Raw genomic sequence first — 18,894 nt, 5'->3', positions numbered from 1 at the left:
TAAGCATTATTTTTCTTTTTATCTCCTTACAGTATGTTTGCACTGGGGAGTTTTGTTTAAAAGAAAAATATATATTATGAGTTAGTTTTGTATATATCATTTTCGTCTTTTTCAAATACCATCGTGTTTCAAATAAATAAATGCTGATTGGTAATATCTCAGTTATCACTGCTAATAAATTCCTTTTGCTCTCCTAGACTCAGGAAATTAGCTAATTAGCCCCTAACTTGTATTGGAATGTGAAAAATGACATGATATACTAGGCATGTGCAGAGTGGAGCACACACTGTGGAAACAGTCAGGCCTGGTGTGGAAACCTACCCGTTCCCTGATGCTTCACTGAAGACCACAGGCAAGCACTTCACCTTGCTGAGTCCCAGTTTCCTTCAGTAAACATAAGACAATACTACCTACATGGGTGTTGTGAAGATGAATTGAATTACAGAAACAGCCTCACACCTATCAAGCCCTCATTTTAAAGGAGGCAGCCATTGGCTATTTTTAAAGTGTAGATTACCAATAAGTCTATGAAAGACTATTATTTTTGACATTGGTTACACTGCTTCGTTTATTTACAGGTAATTTTTTGTTAAACATAGCACGGGTATTTTTTTTTTTTTTAAATTGAATAAGGAAACAAAGTCTGTATCTAATTTTTTTTTATTAAAGTTTATTGGGGTGACAGTTGTTAGTAAAGTTACATAGATTTCAGGTGTAAAACTCTGAAATATACCATCTATATGTCACATTGTATATTCACCACCCAGAGTCAGTTCTCCTTCCATCACAATATATTTTTACATTGACAAAAAGAAAAAAAAAAAATGCTACTGCTTGGCTTTTTTGCTGTAATTTTAGGTTCTCAATACATTACAAGAGAATGGGAAAGAGCGCTATAATAGTACATGTAGTATTAAAAAAAAAAAAAACACTCAAAAGATACCCTGTTTCCCCGAAAATAAGACCTAGCCGGACAATCAGCTCTAATGCACCTTTTGGAGCAAAAATTAATATAATATCTTGTATATTATATTATATTATATTATAGACCCAGTCTTATAGTAAAATAAGACCTGGTCTTATATTAATTTTTGCTCCAAAAGATGCATTAGAGCTGATTGTCCAGCTAGGTCTTATTTTCAGGGAAACACGGTAGCAAGAGGCCTGAGTGAAGGTAGGCTAAAACACATTTTATCTCTTCTAAAAGGATAGCTTGGAAAACAACTATAACCAATTGTAAAACCAAATTAAAATGGCAATATTAAATTGGTAAGAAAATGATCTGCATTTTATACAGTATTATTTACAGGTAATTCTACCGAGAATGAAATAGAAACCATTTTATTTGGAAGCAAGAAATTATATGAGGGTAATTTTAATTCAATTTAAAATTCAGGTAATTAAAAAATATATAGTTTACACCATGTCTCTTCAATCTTGCCAAGTAAAATAAATTCCTGCGTTATCAAATCTTTACCCTTTAGAATTAAGCTCTAAACTTTCTATAGGATTTTAATCCATTGGTCCACAGTCGAATGGACCAGCAGCTCTGAAATTCTTAATGTCCTGTACAGACATTTCATATTGTCTATAGCAAAGTAGTTGGCATTATGAGCAAGTTTGGGCCTAAGAAAGATTTCTGTGGTAGGCTTTTGGAAATTATTCTGAAAATATTCTGGCAGAGGATAATTTAAGAGAATAATCTTTGCTAATTGCCTATGCATATGGATATTCATAAGTAGATCAATTTTTTTTAATGATGATTCACTAAGGGCTCATATTGATTATTTAGTCCCTTGCAGAAAGGATATACTGTACCTGCCCAAAATAGACTAAGGTTGGTGGGGTGGAGGATGGGGGATCACTGGACAGGATTTTGTACTCTTTCTGCTTAACTCACATACTATCTCATCGGTGTGTGCAGCTGTCTTTAACCACTGGAAATGTGTTTTAATTTACCTTTTCTAGAAGACTTGAAAGATATGAAAGAGCTTCTTAAAGTGCTGCATATTTGGTAGTTGTACAGTAATTAAACTGCTGTAAGAAACTTGACTAACTAGCAATTTGTTACATTTTCAAATCTTGGGAATGCCTTACTTTGTTTCCATATTACATGTGTTATAATTTCTATCTCCAATTGAACATTTGGTGAATTTATTTTTGAGTAGACATCTCTAAAATTGAAGGAAAAACCTGAAAACAGATTTCTTTTGGTTAGCTAAATGTCAGTTGCTTAATGCAAAAGATAAAAATACTTTTATGAACTAAACTCTTTATAGTTTCAAAGCACTTTCATGTGTATTATCCCATTTGATCCTGCTAAAATCCTACAAGGTGGGTTGAGTAGGTTTTACTTTGTTTTAAAGATCAAGAGATTGCTGCCTTAGAGAGCTTAAGGGACTTGCCCGAGGTCACACCTGAAAAATCTCTAAATGCATAAATAAGTTCAAAGATTATCTAGCCCATCTTCAGATTTACCACAGCTTCTCTGTTATCTAAATTCTCTGGATAAAATGTTCTCTATTGTTGCTTAAATGCACCTTTTTTTCCCCTGGTCTCTTAATGGGGAAATATTGATGAAACTACTAAATCTCTATAAGGAATAAATCAGCAAAATTTTGAAATAAGATCAAAAAAAGAAAGAAATACTAAGAGAAATTAACTTTATAATACTTAAACATTCAGTAGCTATAATTAGCGAAGCTATTGAATAGATAAGCCTAATACAGTTTACAAAAAGGTATTAAATGGCATGGGAAACCAAAATAACTCGTAGTTTAAAAAATATGTTTTATATTTATTTATATATAATAATATTATGATTTTCACTGTTGAATCTGACTTAAAAGGAACAAGTTATTGCCCAGATTTTCAGGATTTTTAAAACATAATTTTGGGTGAAGGGTGACTTTCTAAATAGGGCAACGAACCCAGAACATCTATAGGGGAAAAAATTGGAAATTTTTACCAAATAAAAATTAGTATATCAAAATAAATGCTAAAATCAAAAGAAAAGCAGCAGATTGGGGGGAAAATGCAAAGCACATGATAGATAAAAGGCAAGTTTGCTCAATATATAGAAAGTTCTTTCTAAAAATATTAGAAAGATGTATGAATTGCATGGTGAATGTAGCATGATTGTTGTATTTAAAAATTAGAGCAAATCTACCTGTTTATCAATACAGAAGTGGTTTAATAAAATGTGATTATCCATTTTATTGAATATTATTATACAACTGTTAAGAATGATTATCCTAGAAAGGTATCTGTGATGAGTTACTAATTGAGACAGGTACCTTGCAAACTAATGTATTTAATGCAATCCCATTTTATTCAAAAGAACAAATGCTCAAGATTATATATATATTTATATGTATATATTTATATGTATATATTTATATACTTATATGTTTGTATGCATGTGGGTGGATAACATTGGTTAACTAGGATTGGCAGGTGGGAGAAATTGCAAGGGGCTAGAGATGCAGTATTAGCTTTCCTCAGTTCATCTTTACATTGTTTCCCTCATAATAATGAGTATGTATTATTTGTGTAATATTTTTAAATTTATAAAAAAAAGATGTGGGAGAAGCAGCAACACTAATACATTGATAAAACAAGTTCATAAACATGTACTTCTCAGAAAAAGATGTGCATTAGCATTGAACACGAGAAGCTCATATATGAAGAAAAGCAAATTAAAATAGCTTTAAGATGTTATTTTCTTACCGAGCAGATTCACCAAGTTTACAAATTTTGACAAATGCCCAGAATTAGCAGTTACAACATTGATTCTCATGCACACTTAGAAGGACTATGTATTGGGGTATATTCTTTAGAAGGTATTTGGGTGGTGTTTATTAAATTTTAAACACACACTATATGACCTGGAAATTCCATTCGTAGGATTTTATCCTGGAGATCTACTCAAGAATGTGCAACATTGTTTATAATAGCAAAACTTGAGACGAAAAAAAAGATTGAATAAGTCACTGTATACCCACGCACTGGAATACTAGGCAGCTGTAATGAGGTAGAACACCAAGATACATTTCCATAAAGCATAGTATATAGCAATATGAGTTCTGACAATTAAGTTCGTGAACTCATCCTAGAAAATATCCTAGTGATATTCATTGCTGAATACCACTACGGTCACCTTCGAAGTACTACCCTTGGGAAGCTAGACACCGACGCCAGCACCTAGTCTACCTGTCAAAGCAATTTTGGAACTCTTTTTCTGGAATGGCCATCAGAGCTGGTGTCATATTATCCTTGATGTCCTGAATGTCATCAAAATGTCTTCCTTTCCATATTTCCTTTATCTTCGGGTAAAGATAGAAGTCATTGGGGGCCATATCAGGTGAGTAGGGAGAGTGTTCCATTACAGTTATTTGTTTACTGGCTAAAAACTCCCTCACAGACAGTGCTGTGTGAGCTGAATTGTTGAGAGCCATGATTGTTGGCAAAAAGTTCAGATCGTCTTTTTCACTCAGCCTTTTCACTGTTTCCAAATAGTAAACTTGGTTAACCGTTTGTCCAGTTGGTATAAATTCATAATGAATAATCCCTCTGATACCAAAAAAAGTTGGCAACATCATTGCAACAAAGTTCACAAACTTAATTGTCCAACCTTTGTGTATATATAGTAATCTTCCATTTGTATTTTTTCAGATGTTGACTGTGAGCATGCACTAAGAAATCTTGGAAGAGATTTCAATAAATTATTGATCATGTTTACTCTGAGAAATAAGAATAGGATCTGGAATATGGGCAGATTCCTTTCCATTACATAATCTTTTGTATGTTTTCAATATTTTTGCCTTAGGCACGTTATTTTCATAATTTTAAAATAATTTTAGAAAAGCCATTGCAAAAAAAGTTCCTTAAAATGAGAGACTTGATCTTTATAAGAAACTAAAAAAAGAAAGTTAAAATGATCGATTTTTTTTCCTTGCAATTGTTAATTATGGTTATTGGAGAAAAATCTAAAGACAGAGCTCATGCTTTTCTTTATCATCCTCCCTCCTACCTCAGTTTCATCTTCTTAAATGGTATCAGTACCCACCCAGCTGCAAAAGCCAAAACACCAGAAATCATCCTTAATTCCTGTCTTCCCTCATCCACAAATCCAGTTCTTCCTGACAAGTCTTACCTCCAGAGGTAGCCTGAATCCTTCGACATCAGTCCATCCCTACTCTTGGTACCAGTCCAGGCCACCACCTGTCTCTTGCCTGGATACCTGTTGGCTCACTTACTTCCAGTCTTCCTTTCATATAGTCAATTCTTCCCATAGTGTCCGGAGTGATCTTTTAAATGTTCAAGTCAGATTTTATCACCTCCTCTTTAAAAACCTTGAGTGACTTCCCATTGCACTTAGAAGAAAGCCAAATGATTGCTCTGGCCTGCGGCCCCTGTGTGAGCTGCCCTTTTATCAGCTCTCCAGTGTTCCTGTCACAAGAGTCCCCTCACTGACTGAACTTCAGCCACACTGCCAGCCTTCTGTTTTCATATTTTGGGCACTTGCAGGAGCCACTCCTAGGTAGGGCTTCATAGATAGGTTCTTATTTTATCTTGCTGGTCTCAGCTTGAAGACCTCCCCTTCCATACAGTCTTCCTGACAAGCCCTTCTAAAGAAGCTCCTCATCAGACTCTGTCACATCATCCTGTTTTATTCTTTTCTTAGTGCTTAACATTACAAGATAAGCAGGGCATTTTTTACATCCGCATTCTACTATTAACTGAAGTAGTTAATCTTAAATTCTAAGAGTGTACATTTTGCCCATGGGAACCAAGAGAACATTTTTATTTTGAAAGGCAGAAAGTAGCCCCTAAATATTGTTATTGTTCTTAAACTGACATTCAAGGAAAAAGAAGACACTCAGCAAAGCTCTAAGACTGATTCTGTACCTAGAGTAGCCCCAGTCCATCAAACCCTGGAATCCTCCTGCCAGTGCATTGCTTTATTTTGCAGCACTTCTTTTCAGACCAGATCTATTTGGAAAGTCTGGTCTTTACTGAGTCTGATGTAATTTGTCCTATGGTCAGCCTCTCCCCTTCAATTACAGATTCCTCTAGCTCTCAGAGATTCTTTGCATGACGTCACCAAACCCTTTCCTCGGCACGTTAAGAACAGCAGTGTTTGGAGCCTAAGTAACATATAAAATTTTCTGAGCCAGCACTTTTCATTGTAACTTTACTGCAGTGTAAAGTCCAAACCCCATCAGCAGAAAGTAAAGAAGGAAGGTTATTTTCCTCTCTCCCTCTCTCTTCCTTTTCCTTAAGGGTAAAATGACAGTGATTATTATTTCTAATTTCAAAATACCATTTTGATGTTTTCATTTTAGCATTTTATCATGTTTTCTAACAAATAAATTTACCAAATGCGATAATTTTTTTGTGTGAGCACTCATTTATCTATTTCCTTAAAGGTAAAATGTGAATGATTATGTGGTCTCAAGATACTGTACTGACATTTTCTTTTTACAGAGCTCACACACATTAAATAAGATTTTTAAAAGCTACAGTTATATCTGTCAACAGTCATATATTTTGAATATTTCTTCTAGGAACTAGGTAATTTTACTATCCAAATTCCACCATCTATTTACATAGTACAATTGACCCTTAAACAACATGGAAGTTAGGGGTGCCGACACTCCCACAGTCAACAATCCACATAAAACTTTTGACTCGCCAAAAACTTAACTAACAGCCTACTTTTGACCAAAAGCCTTATTGATAACATGAATAGTCAATTAACACATATTTTGTATATTATATGTATTACATGCTGTAGTCTTACAAAAAAAGTAAGCAAGAAAAAAAGAAAATGTTATTAATAAAATCATAAGGAAGAGAAAATACATTTACGGTATTTATTGAAAAGAAATCCATGCGTAAGTGGACTGACACCATTCAAACCTATGTTGTTCAAGGGTGAACTGTACTTTGAAACAATTTTTAAAGTTAGTATCAAGCTTAGAAGGCTACCGAAAGTTGAAGCCAGGTAAACTACCCATTTTGATTATTATTTTCTAAAAGTATTTAGGAGTTTAGTTACCTTTTTTTCCTATAATGTAAAGAATCAATAATTACTGAAAATATATAATCAATAATTACTGAAAATATATAGCTTAAAAGGTGAACATCAATACATGTAAAATATTTTAACTATTAGTAATAAACCTTACTTAGAGTACTTCCTGAATTTTTTAGAAAAAAAATATGGATTACAGTAATGTCAGAAATGGATTTGTTTCTGCCATATATAAATCCAACAATCATTAAATTATGGCACCTACCCTGTCTCCCCGAAAATCAGACCTAACTGGACAATCAGCTCGAATGCATCTTTTGGAGCAAAAGTTAACATAAGACCTGGTCTCATATTATTTTAGGTAAGACCCGGTCTTATATTATAGTAAAATATGACCAGGTCTTATATTAATTTTTGCTCCGAAAGACGCATTCGAGCTGATTGTCCGGCTAGGTCTGATTTTTCAGGGAAACACGGTACTATGCAAACATCTATTTGAGGGGGTGATGGTGGTAAAAGAAACAGAAATGTATTTCTTTATTTAGGTGTTATTCTCCAGTTAGGGAGATGTGTTTAAGCATGTAGCAAGTAAGGAACAGAAGATGTCACAAGGCAGCATACAACTAATTATACACAGATTATCCTTTGCATTGACTATGCTTTATATAAGGATGACACTGATGGGGCAAAACAAAATAGACTGGATTTATTGTCGTAGTTCATGTTCTGTTGAGGATACCTGTCTTTGTTGAGTTTTACTCAACAATTTATTCTTCCTCTTTACTCTTTATTTTGCATCGTCCTCTTTATTCTTTTGTCATGATTCTTCTTATCTTTATGTCTTTAAAACTTTAGTTGCCACACTGTTTTATAACACAGTTTTCCACAGCCTTTAAACCATAATCTGTAGGCAGAAGGCAGGAAAATAAGAATGAAGTAAGTGACTTGATATAACTTTATTTTCCAGCATCTGTTCCAAGTAATCCTGAATCTGTTTGTTCTTACCATAAGCTACGCAGACAATTTTTGTTTGTGTGATACTTCTTAAGTAAAAATTCAACACTAAGTAAAGCTACCATTTTAAATTACAAAGTGTTTTTTTTAGTTGGTTAGAATTCCATTAGATATTAAGACAAATACCTGATTTTACCCAATGCAGCTTAAAAGAACACACCAATGATTGGCCCTGATTACCTAGATATCACTATTTTCTTGAACTTTCTTGCTGTTAATTCATCATTTGAGAATTTGAATAGCATTTTCAGCATTTAGCTACATTTTCCCACTACAAGTGTCTTAATTTAGCATTCATTTTAATGATCTTGCCTTAAAAGCAATTTATTGCCCACTCTGAAGTATAATGATAACTAATTTATTAAGCAGCAGGGAATGGATCTTTTCCAATTACTCCCAAGTATTTTAATATCTGGAAAAGACCTACAGTGACGATCAGCTGAACTTCATAATAGAATATCAATGTGCTTCATATACCAGTCAAAGTTCACTTTCTTTTATTAAAAGTTAATTAGACCCACTTGATTTCTTCCCTAAAGACCTTTGAGGAAAGCCCATAGGAAGAACAGAAATGGTTCTCCAAAAACTGTTTTACCTCTACTTAAGTGCCTGAACAAAAATTTAATTGAGTTTCAATTGATACCCCAAAGCTCTAAAATTTTAGATCAGGCTATCTTGACCATTAAAAAAAACCTTAACAGGTTTCCTATAGTGTTTGATGGCGGCATTGCATAGTACCTGACACATAGTAAGCACTCAATAAATTATAGTCAACTGACTGCCTCAATCTTGCTTGCTGAGTTTGGCAAGATAACCTGCAAAATGCTCACTTTTTAACGTGTTCAAAAAATTCATTTAATATTATCTTTTTTTTATATACCTTAGAATTTCTGCCAAAAACTAACATTAGTTATGGCATAACTGATAGTGAGATGTTCTTTCCAATAGCAATTGCTCCATAGCTGCAGCATCTTAAGATCAACAGTGCCAGACTTTTAGCTTTCATGGCCCAAGTAATATTTCCCCAATTACTGAGAGGCTGGCCTCAGTTTCCAATGTTTTTATCTCATCAAGAAAGGACACCAAAAAAGAAAAACTACCCACTATCATTATTTCATCTTAAAAGAAAAAAATAGGCTAAACAGCCCCAAAATAGGAAGGACATAGATTCACAACAAAACACAATCATTTAAATTGAATAAAACTTAGCCTTCATAAAAACTTACCATCCTGCCCTTATTTTCCCCATTTCACTATATCTCAACTCTTAGTAATCACAACTTCAGACCACTTCAAGTTTGTGATAGTAACCGACATGATCAGCCTAGAAAGGATGTTTTTCTTAAATTGGCTATAACAGGGCTACATGGTGACACTAATATAGGATTATATTATTTAGACATAAGTTAGGGGTGGAAACCAGTAACAATCCTTTCATTATGTATTTTTTTAATTTTATTGAATGAAACATGTATTGAACACCTCTCTGTTTTGGCACTGCCCTGGACTTAGGGATTACACAGGTACATAAAACAGATTCACTGTCCCTGAGGATCTTAGAGTCTAGTATAGGAGAGCAAGCATGGACATTCTGGTTATGGAGAGATTGTATAACAGAATTTAGATAATCAAAAGCCTGTGTTCTGTAGTACTAATTAATTTAGCTTGATCCATAGTTTATTTACTGACCCATAGAATGAAAGGCAGACAAAGAGATGAATAAACAGCCAGATTTCACTATAGTCTTGGATATCAAGTAATGTCTTGGAATTATGATATTTGTTAAACTCTTACAATGGAACAATTGTATATAAATCCTAAAACCAAAGGAAGGGGATGTCTATCGAACTAATATTAGTGAATTACCATTTCTGAAGATGGAGTATACTTTGCTTCTATTCCATCCTGAGGTTTTTTAGAAAAGTGTCTGGATAAAAATGCTTGTCTATAGCTCTCCCCTCCTCAGTTTTAAAGGACTTGATGCAATGATTTACAGCAGATGGATTTGAGATAACCCAAGAGTTCTAGAGGCTACCAAATGTGGTGGGATACAACAGGCCCGCCCTGTAAAGAGAAATAACTCTCTACACAGTGGACGTTTATGCCTTCAATACACATTCCCAAATCTATCCTCATTATCAGTTTAGACAATTAAACTGACAGCTACCAGCTGGAATCTATGTGGACATTTTTTGTGTGAATATGTTAGTTTCAAAAAAAAAAAGAACTAGACATACCGCTAAATTGTTTATAGCAGCAAAAAAAAAAAAAGGACAATAAATTAGTTGCAGTGTTCATCAGTAAGGCTATGTATATTTCAATAAATTAGAATTTATCCAATCAGATACTTTGCACTCAACAGCAATGATGATATACATTGATTCACAAGGGAAATAACCATGAAAATGTATATTTAAATCTTTATTTAAAACAACATGTAGACTATGATTCCTTTAGTTTTTGAAGTACAATAAAGTAAACGTGTGTGTATATCCACACACCCTAAGTGTACTGAAATGCTTCCTCATCAGTACTGTGAGCCTTTCTCCAAGCCTAAAGATAGGATAACCCAAGTTGCTTAATAATTGGGGAGAAACTATTTAGCTTCCTTGCAGTCTGTTGATAGTGGTAGGCAAGGAGATCTTACCCAAAGAACAACTAAGAAACAGAATTTTGGCATCCTTGGACCTCAGGAGCAGGTTACTTGCGGAATTAGAGAGGGCTTCTCACTGTCTCAGTCTTTATAATCCCCAGCCTCTCCTCCAATCCTCGATAGTCAAAAACAAAGACAGCAGTATTGAGGGTGAGAATAAACTAAAATAATAAATATTCTATTTCAAATTCTGTGTAAAATAACTACCTATAATATGAAGCAAGATGTGGCTACTTTTAAAACATTATTTTGACCATTGGTTGAAAAATTAAATGTGGAAATTCTTTGGAGATTTAACACACATGCTGCTGTTCAAAAGCAGTAAAGTTGTATGTTATGAATTAATTTAGTCAAATGGCTGCCCTTTATTAGCCATTTATTCCCTGCCGATAACCCTTGGGAAAGTAGACCCCCAGGTGAATTTTCTATGGTTGAGATACAGTAGAATCTTGACTAGTTTTAGAATGCCAGTCCCTGGAAATTTGGTCCAACTCTTAGTTAGCTTTTAGACGCAAACCTGAAAGAATGGCACTGTGTGAACCTTTTCAGGAAGGAGGCATTTGTAGTAAGTGAAGATGAAATTCTTAATCTCAAAATCAATTAGCTTTGGGAATACAGTTAAATGAAATAATCATTCATGAACTTTCTAATTAGTCTTTTTCAATTTGTGCTAAAATCCAAAAGGAATAATATTGGATTATCTGCTCTTTGAATTAAATATCCCCGTGTGCCTCTCCATTTGCATACATAAGTAAAGCTTTACCATAATATACAGAATATGGGGAATTTTTTTCTTCTAAAACATGTTAACTCCACTGCCCCCAAGTAGTAACCTATATTCTGCACTATGAACTTGATGGGAATTTGTTTACTGATAAGCTAATCAGAAATTATCCAGGCATGAATCCTCAAGAAAAAATTTTATTGATCTGTTTCCCATTTTACATGGACTAGCAAGCAGCAATGAAAAGTAAATTGAGAGTCATAACTAATTGATATTTTATAACTAATGCTTTGTTTATATACTCATCTGGTGGATTTTTTTTACGATTATTTCTAATTCTGTAAATTCTTTGTTGCATTTGATTATACTAAGTAGTCAAATGTATTTGTTAATGATCCAAATTCTATCTGGACAATCACTATTACATATAACTTTAGGTACCTCAATTTATAATTATTTTGAAGGGATATACCATCAATCTAGAACAACCATCCAGCTACATGATTCATTACAAGCTCTAGGAAAAGAATTAGCAGCTCTCCAAAGGGATTCAGACGTGAGTAGAATAGTGTCATTAGTACTGCAGTTCCTTTCTCCTGGTGCTATTAACCATTCCCAGGAGAGAGAAGGAAAAACATATAATGCCCGTTGCTTTATATGAGATCAGTAAGTAATTATACCCTCTTGCTTTTGAGTATAGTAGCGTGAGGAAGCATATTGCCACTGAAAATAAACTACATTCAAACTAGTGTCTCTAGAGCAACAAAATAGTATTCTACATTTTCAAAAGAATCATAGTGACTCAATTTTTTAAAGACATGTTTCTAATTGCAATTGCCAAAGTCAGTTAATTTTTGTTTTAATGTTTTATTTTCAAAGAAATACAAATATAGTCTAACCTGTAAACTACTGAAAATTTAAATTAAGTAAAAAATTGAAACGTGTATCTTTGAACCTTGAACAACATGGGATTAGGGGCACTAACCCCCCACACAGTTGAATATCCGTGTATAACTTTTGACTCCCCAGAACCTTAAATACTAATAGCCTACTGTTGACTGGAAGCCTTACTGATAACATAAGTAATCGACTAACACATATTTGTATATGTATTACATGCTGTATTCTTACAATAAAGTAAGCTAGAAGAAAAGAAAATATTAAGAAAATCATAAGGAAGAGAAAACTATAGTATTTATTGAAAACAATCTGCATGTAAGTGAGCCCGTGAACTTCAAACCCATGTTGTTCATGGGTCAACAGGATATTAAGTGATATTCCAATTTAAAATGGAAGAACTGGAGATTGGAGGAAACAGAAAGAAATGAGAGTAATACAAAAGTTTGAAGTTCTGTTCCAGGATTCCTTGAACCAAACACTTGACAGGTCCCCAAATCACATTAATTGCCTTTTTGTATATACATTTCCATATGCTGACTCATGGTTTTGGCTTAAAATGCAGCCATTATAACAAAATTGGGAATATTTAAATATTCTCTTTTCATGGCCGCCTTATGGAACTAATAGGTTCTGAGCACAAACTGAAAATTATTTTATCTTTAAAATATGTTTCTAAAATATTACTAGTGTTTATAACATAGATAAAGAACACCATAACTGCCTTTAAAATACTGTGGTAACGGAACTGAAGTGAAATACATTTTAAATGCCTTACTCCCTCAGATGAGGTTCATTTTAAGCCAGAGGTCTAGAAAGCTTAACCTTTAGCATTATGAGATGTGTAGGGTACCCTAACCCCCAGACCAATGGAACAAAACTCTCATACTCATTTCCCTTTATCACAACCACACCATTTTGGTGTCAAATGCCCACTGACCATATATCATTGTAGATTTTAGAGACACACAAATATATAGATTCCTCAGTAGACTCATAGAACTTAGAGACAAAAAAAAAAAAAAGATCCTGGAACTCATTCTGGGAGTGACCAGAACTTGGTTCTGACTCTGTGCCCGGGGGCTGTGCAAGTAGCCATTTCCCTGACACACACATAATTTAGCTCTGATGGCCTGTGGTCTGTGTCCCATTTCTCCCCTAAGCCAAACTTCAAGACTTTAAACCTTTACCTAAGAAAAGGCAAGTGACCTTATTTAATATCTAGTTATAATGATGCCCTCTCTGATTTCTTGAAACCCTTTCCTAACCAATGCAACCATTGATCTTTCATTGATAATTTTATTGAAATACATTAATTCTGTAGGTTGAAAAAATGGTAACCAAAGCTATCCTTTCACAAAAATATACCATGTACTCTAAACCCAGCTTTCTTTCTGTTCACATGACACATCCTTTGCCAGTGCTTTTAATGTTCTTGCTCTCTATGTAATTGAACGGTGATAGAAAAGAAGGCTGTTTTGCTTTTGATACGAATGTTTGCAAAGAAGGAGAAAGAATATATAATATACATAATATAATATATATTATATATAATATAATATATATAATTATATATATATATATATATATATATATATCCCTTTTAAATCTTAATTTTCTTAAACGTTATAAAAAACTTTTCAGTATATCTCTGGTTTCCTCTTGATTAACCACGTTAATAGCAGGGAATAAATGCCTAGATACAAAAGTAATTTGAATTTTAGTTTAGTACCTATACACTGCTTATGTTTCCCATTTGACTGTGCCACCATACCTTCTAATACCCTGAGCTGAAAAGAAACAGTCCCTGAAAATGTGGGAATGGAGCTGGGTCCCTCAGCAAGTGTCCTCTTCCCTCTTCAGGATGAAGTCATCATTCCCTCTTACCCTGACATTGCCATATGTTGCAGTTTTGTGTTTAATAGTTTCTCTAAAACACAGAAATTTGTAATTTTGCTTAATATTGACTTCGGTCAGTGATGGAATGGTAGAAATATAAAAAATAATATATCATGGCAGCAATGAATGAGCAGTTACTAGGTATATTTGCCATATCTTAATAAAATTTGAAAGTAGCTGTTCTTCCTATTTGGATGAATGGATATTCCTTTTATCTAAGCCAAACATGAAAATAAAAACTGACTCACATTCTCAGAACTTAATAACTATCAGGTGTTTCCTAAAATGAATGAATATATGATTTTCATATATTTCTTCTATTTTTGCTTACTTTTATTTTGTTTACTGTAAATCAATGTTTTGAAACAACATCTGGATTTTACTCTAGAAATAAATCAGGAATAAGAGTGAGGTCAGCTTAGAGGTGAGGTACCAGTGTCCTCATTGTTTTCCATTTCTTCCGCTTTTCTCAGCAGCCCTGAAGCAGAGGCAGTGACGGAACTGAAGGGGTTTACCCGGAGCTGTGAATGATATAAGGCAGAAAACAGAGGTGGTTAGGAAATGTAGGGAACACCAAAAGCAGTACTTAAATGGAGCCAACTTGAAAAGAGAGGAAAGTGAGATGTCCCAAGTCTCTTTGGCCTCAACTGAACTTTATGTACAGGCTTGTCTCCTGCCACCTTCCCTTCCTGCCCTCCACTCGCCAGTACCAGGAGCTCCCTCCAGTTCCCGGCTAGCCCTTCTGCCACGTGTTTCTCCAGGTTCGGATTCTCTCTCTCGCCAGTCTATCCTCACTACTTCTTATTTGTCCTTCAACTCAGGTCTCTCCTCCTTGAAGAAGCCTTCTGTGATCTCCACCATGTTGGATTGCATGTCCTGGCTGTTGGTGCTCAGAGAACTCTTCACACCTCTATCTTGACATTTACCCGTGTTCAATTGGAATTATTTATGCTTAGTTCTTTCTCTCCCTTTACGCTACAAAGTCTTTGTGAAAAGAATGATTTATTCATCAAAACCATCTTGTAACCCAGGATCATGAGTAGTCCCTGGAAAATAGTAGGCATATGATAAATGTGCATCTGCACTAAAACCAAAATGAGAGTTTTCAGCTTCCTGCAAGGGGATTTATTGGTCAGGAGAATCATTGACTTTATTTTTCATTTGAATGATCATATATGTCTTGACATTTTAAGTGGCTTTCCAGAAATAAACTGTACCCAAGAGTATGACCATGTTCCAAGAGCCCCTTTTTGTGTATTTCTGTGCATGTGTGTGTGTGTGAGTATGTGTGTGTGTTAAGGACTAACTCTTTTTTAAAAAGCATTTCTCCAAGATGAGCCATGAGGCAATAATTTTTGAAGCTCCTGCCTTTGACCCCTTTCAAACTTGAGTTACATAATTTTGTTGACATTTTTGAGCATACATTAAATATATCAGGGAATGAGTGAATGCCTTATAAATACTCAGTCTGCAAAGTCCAGTAAATGGAAGCTTGGGGAGGGTGTGGCATCAGCATATTACCAAATAATCTTTGACATTATCCAATAGCCAAGACAAATTTTGTATAGAATGTGAATGTCTGTAACATTCCATGTAAGCTCAGGCCAAAATTAATTCAAATGTACAAGTGCTTTAGGTGGGACTTGGGGACATGGTGGGTGTGTTTTGGTCTGATTTTGTTTTGTATTCTACTTGGAATGTGTGTACATCTCTATACAGCACGTGTACCTTCCAAAATATTTGTCTGTTCATCAACAGCAAGCACATAGCAACTTCTTTGTGGCTTAAATCAACACTAATTTTCAATTCTGAGATAGGAGTCAAAGCCTGAAACCAGTAACCAGTCTAAGACAACAATGCAGGATATTTTAAAATATCCAGAGTGAACTATTAGCTGGGAAGCCATGATTCAAAAGTTGTCTCTTTCACTTCTACTATTTAGAGCTGCACAACAAAACAAACAAAAAAATGGAATTAGTCTGATTCATAACTCTTCAATCTCTTCTCTTCTTTAGTGGGATTGGAAGGAACTGGCCCTGGGCCTCAGGAGGCAGCAGTATTTTGGCAGAATTTGGAACTTTGCATTTGGAGTTTATACACTTGAGCCACTTATCAGGAAACCCCATCTTTGCTGAAAAGGTGAGATTCTCCACTACGCCTTGCACTGCAAAGTAGTGCTTGTGAAAAACAAAATCCTCTCCTGGGAGATTTAGTAATACTGAATGTGGAAAAGAATAACCAAGTTTACTATAGCTCTTTATGAAGTTTTGTTATGTGCAGCATTTCATTTAAGCAAACTGTGAACTCATGCTCTTTTCGTGGCACCATTCTGACTCGGTGTGAGAGGGCCTGGCTTGAACAGCCAATTCTCTGCACCTCAGTTGAGTCACGTTACCGCTCTCATTTTTTTTTTTCATATCTAAAAAATATATGGTGTTGTAGGGACTATATGAACTAAGTATGTGAAAGACTTTTTAAACAAAAAGTATTACATAAATGCAAGGTAGAAATTGAATAGATTTCTGATTTTCAAGAAACAAACCCATAGATATTTGGATAAATTCATCTTCACCCCACCACTCTGCCCTTAGCTTTCAACCCACTTCTCAGCTCCTCTTTATGGCAAAATTCCTTGGAAGAGGTATCTGTGTTTATTACCTTCTCTTCCCGTCTCCTCCTCCCTTGAACACTTGCCAGTCAGGCTTCTGTCTTAGCCATACCTGTTACGGTAACCAGTGAGCACATTGCCAAGTCCAGTCATCATTCTCACTCCTGTCCTCCTTGCACTCTCGGCACTTGACTCACTCCGTCACTTCCTTCTCCATGAGACATTCTCTGCCTTTGGCAGCAGGCGCAGGAAACCCCCTGGGTTTGCTTCCTTTTTTCCTGGGTGCTCCTTCTCAGTCTCCTTTCTGGGATCCTCCTCAGTACCCCAATGTCTAAATGTTGGAAATCGTCCAGACTCGGTCCTGAGCCTCTTCCTTGTATGATCACTCCCTACATGAGTTCGTCTAATCTCATGGCTGTACATACTATCTATGTGCTGTTGACTCCAAACTTATCATTCCAGTCCCAACCTGTCCCCTGAACTCCAGACTCTATACCCAAGTGTCTGTTTAACATTTCCATGTAAAAGGTCTAATAGACAATTCCCACTTAAAATGTCTCAGACTCGACCTCCAGACCTGCTTCTACTCCAGCCTTTGCTATCTTGGTACCTGGCACCTCAGTTTACCCGGTGGCTCAGACCAAAACTCTTGAGGTTATCCTGGTTTCTCTCTTTCTGGTAAACTTCAAGTCCAATCCATCAAGAAATCCTTGGGCTCTGTCCTGTTACCTCTGCTGCCACCCTGGTCCATGCTTCCATCATCTCTCACCTGGACTCTGCAGTAGCCTCCTAATGACCACGTTCTTTCTTGCACCCTAGTCACACCAATCCTGTAAAAACGCAAGTCTTCATTGGCTTCCCATCACACTCAGAATAAAATAAGCCTTCATGGCCTGTGAAGCCTGCATGACCGCCTTGCTACCTATTTCTTCTGCCCCCCAACATTCCCTCCTTTGCTTCTGTCCTCCAGCCTCAGTGGCCATGCCAAACCCCCTCTCTGTATAGGGCTTTTGTACTTACTCTCTGCCAAGGTTGCTCTTCCTCCCGTTTTCTGCATGACTTGCTCCTTCGTGTCTTTAAATTTCTGCTCAAACATTCTCCCATCAGCCTCCCCACACCACCCCGAGAAACACAGTACAGCCTCGCCACCTCACATCACTCTGTGTCCCATGATCCTCTTATATTTTTTTCAGAGCATTTATGACCATATGTTATAGTACTTACATTGCAAGTATTATATTACTTTGTTTGTTATCTGTTTCATCCCACTGGAATGCAGATTCCAAGAGGGTAATGACTTTGTTTATCTATGAATATGTTTCTTGTATGGCATATTGTAGGTCAGCGTGACTCTGTTTACTTACTACCTATTATTTTTGTAAGCTGGTGACCACTATCTTTGTTCTAATTCTGCATTATTTAACACAACTTTTTTTTCAAACAGGGAAAAATTTAATCAAGAAAAAGAGAAGAATGGCATGAAAATTGTATTTTAGATTTCCGTAGTAACCTTTTATTTTCTTTTGTAGGTAATGAATATTCGAACAGTACTGAACAACCTGGAAAAACCACAAGGCCTTTATCCTAACTATCTGAATCCCAGCAGTGGACAGTGGGGTCAATGTAAGTCAAAAGATTAGCATTGTCTTAGCGCTTTATGGTGTGCTGTGTTGTTCTAGTAACAGAGAAGAAGCAGGAAAAAAGGCACAATCTTTTGGGGAAATGTTTAGAAAAGCGGAAAGAAGGCACGGTTTCTTTAATAAATAGGTTTCTGTCATAAGACAGACTGTGTTACCAGGGAACTAGAGTGTTTACTTTTCATGCATAACTGTGAGCATAACATGTAAGTACATTTAAAGCTATTAATCTGAAAGGGAATAAATATCTAGTCAGGGTAGTGTGGGGATGTCAGCCTGTAACAAGCTGGTCATGTGGGTGGAAGGGAAAATTGTTCCGTTGTGTTAATGATGATCAGGGTTTTATACAGAGTAATTAGGTCATTCTACTTCATAACATTTTCTTTCTGCTAGCTACAAGATGAGAGAGGAGCCTGAATCTTT

At 35.4% G+C, this 18,894-nt stretch overlaps 1 protein-coding gene across 2 annotated transcripts in view; it reads left to right on the top strand.

The window, feature by feature from the left end:
* Positions 1 to 18,894, top strand: part of MAN1A1 (mannosidase alpha class 1A member 1) — a 156,212-nt gene that overhangs the window by 115,284 nt on the left and 22,034 nt on the right. For both annotated transcript variants that reach the window (XM_019740975.2, XM_074333505.1), the window contains 2 exons: positions 16,242 to 16,365; positions 18,364 to 18,457. In XM_019740975.2, the coding sequence (XP_019596534.2) occupies positions 16,242 to 16,365; positions 18,364 to 18,457 (218 nt within the window). The remainder of the gene's footprint in view (positions 1 to 16,241; positions 16,366 to 18,363; positions 18,458 to 18,894) is intronic.

Source organism: Rhinolophus sinicus, linkage group LG05, assembly GCF_036562045.2.
Source record: "Rhinolophus sinicus isolate RSC01 linkage group LG05, ASM3656204v1, whole genome shotgun sequence".
NCBI classification, from domain to species: domain Eukaryota; kingdom Metazoa; phylum Chordata; class Mammalia; order Chiroptera; family Rhinolophidae; genus Rhinolophus; species Rhinolophus sinicus.
The sequence above is the reverse complement of the archived record's forward strand: the minus strand, read 5'-3'. Positions and strand labels throughout refer to the sequence as shown.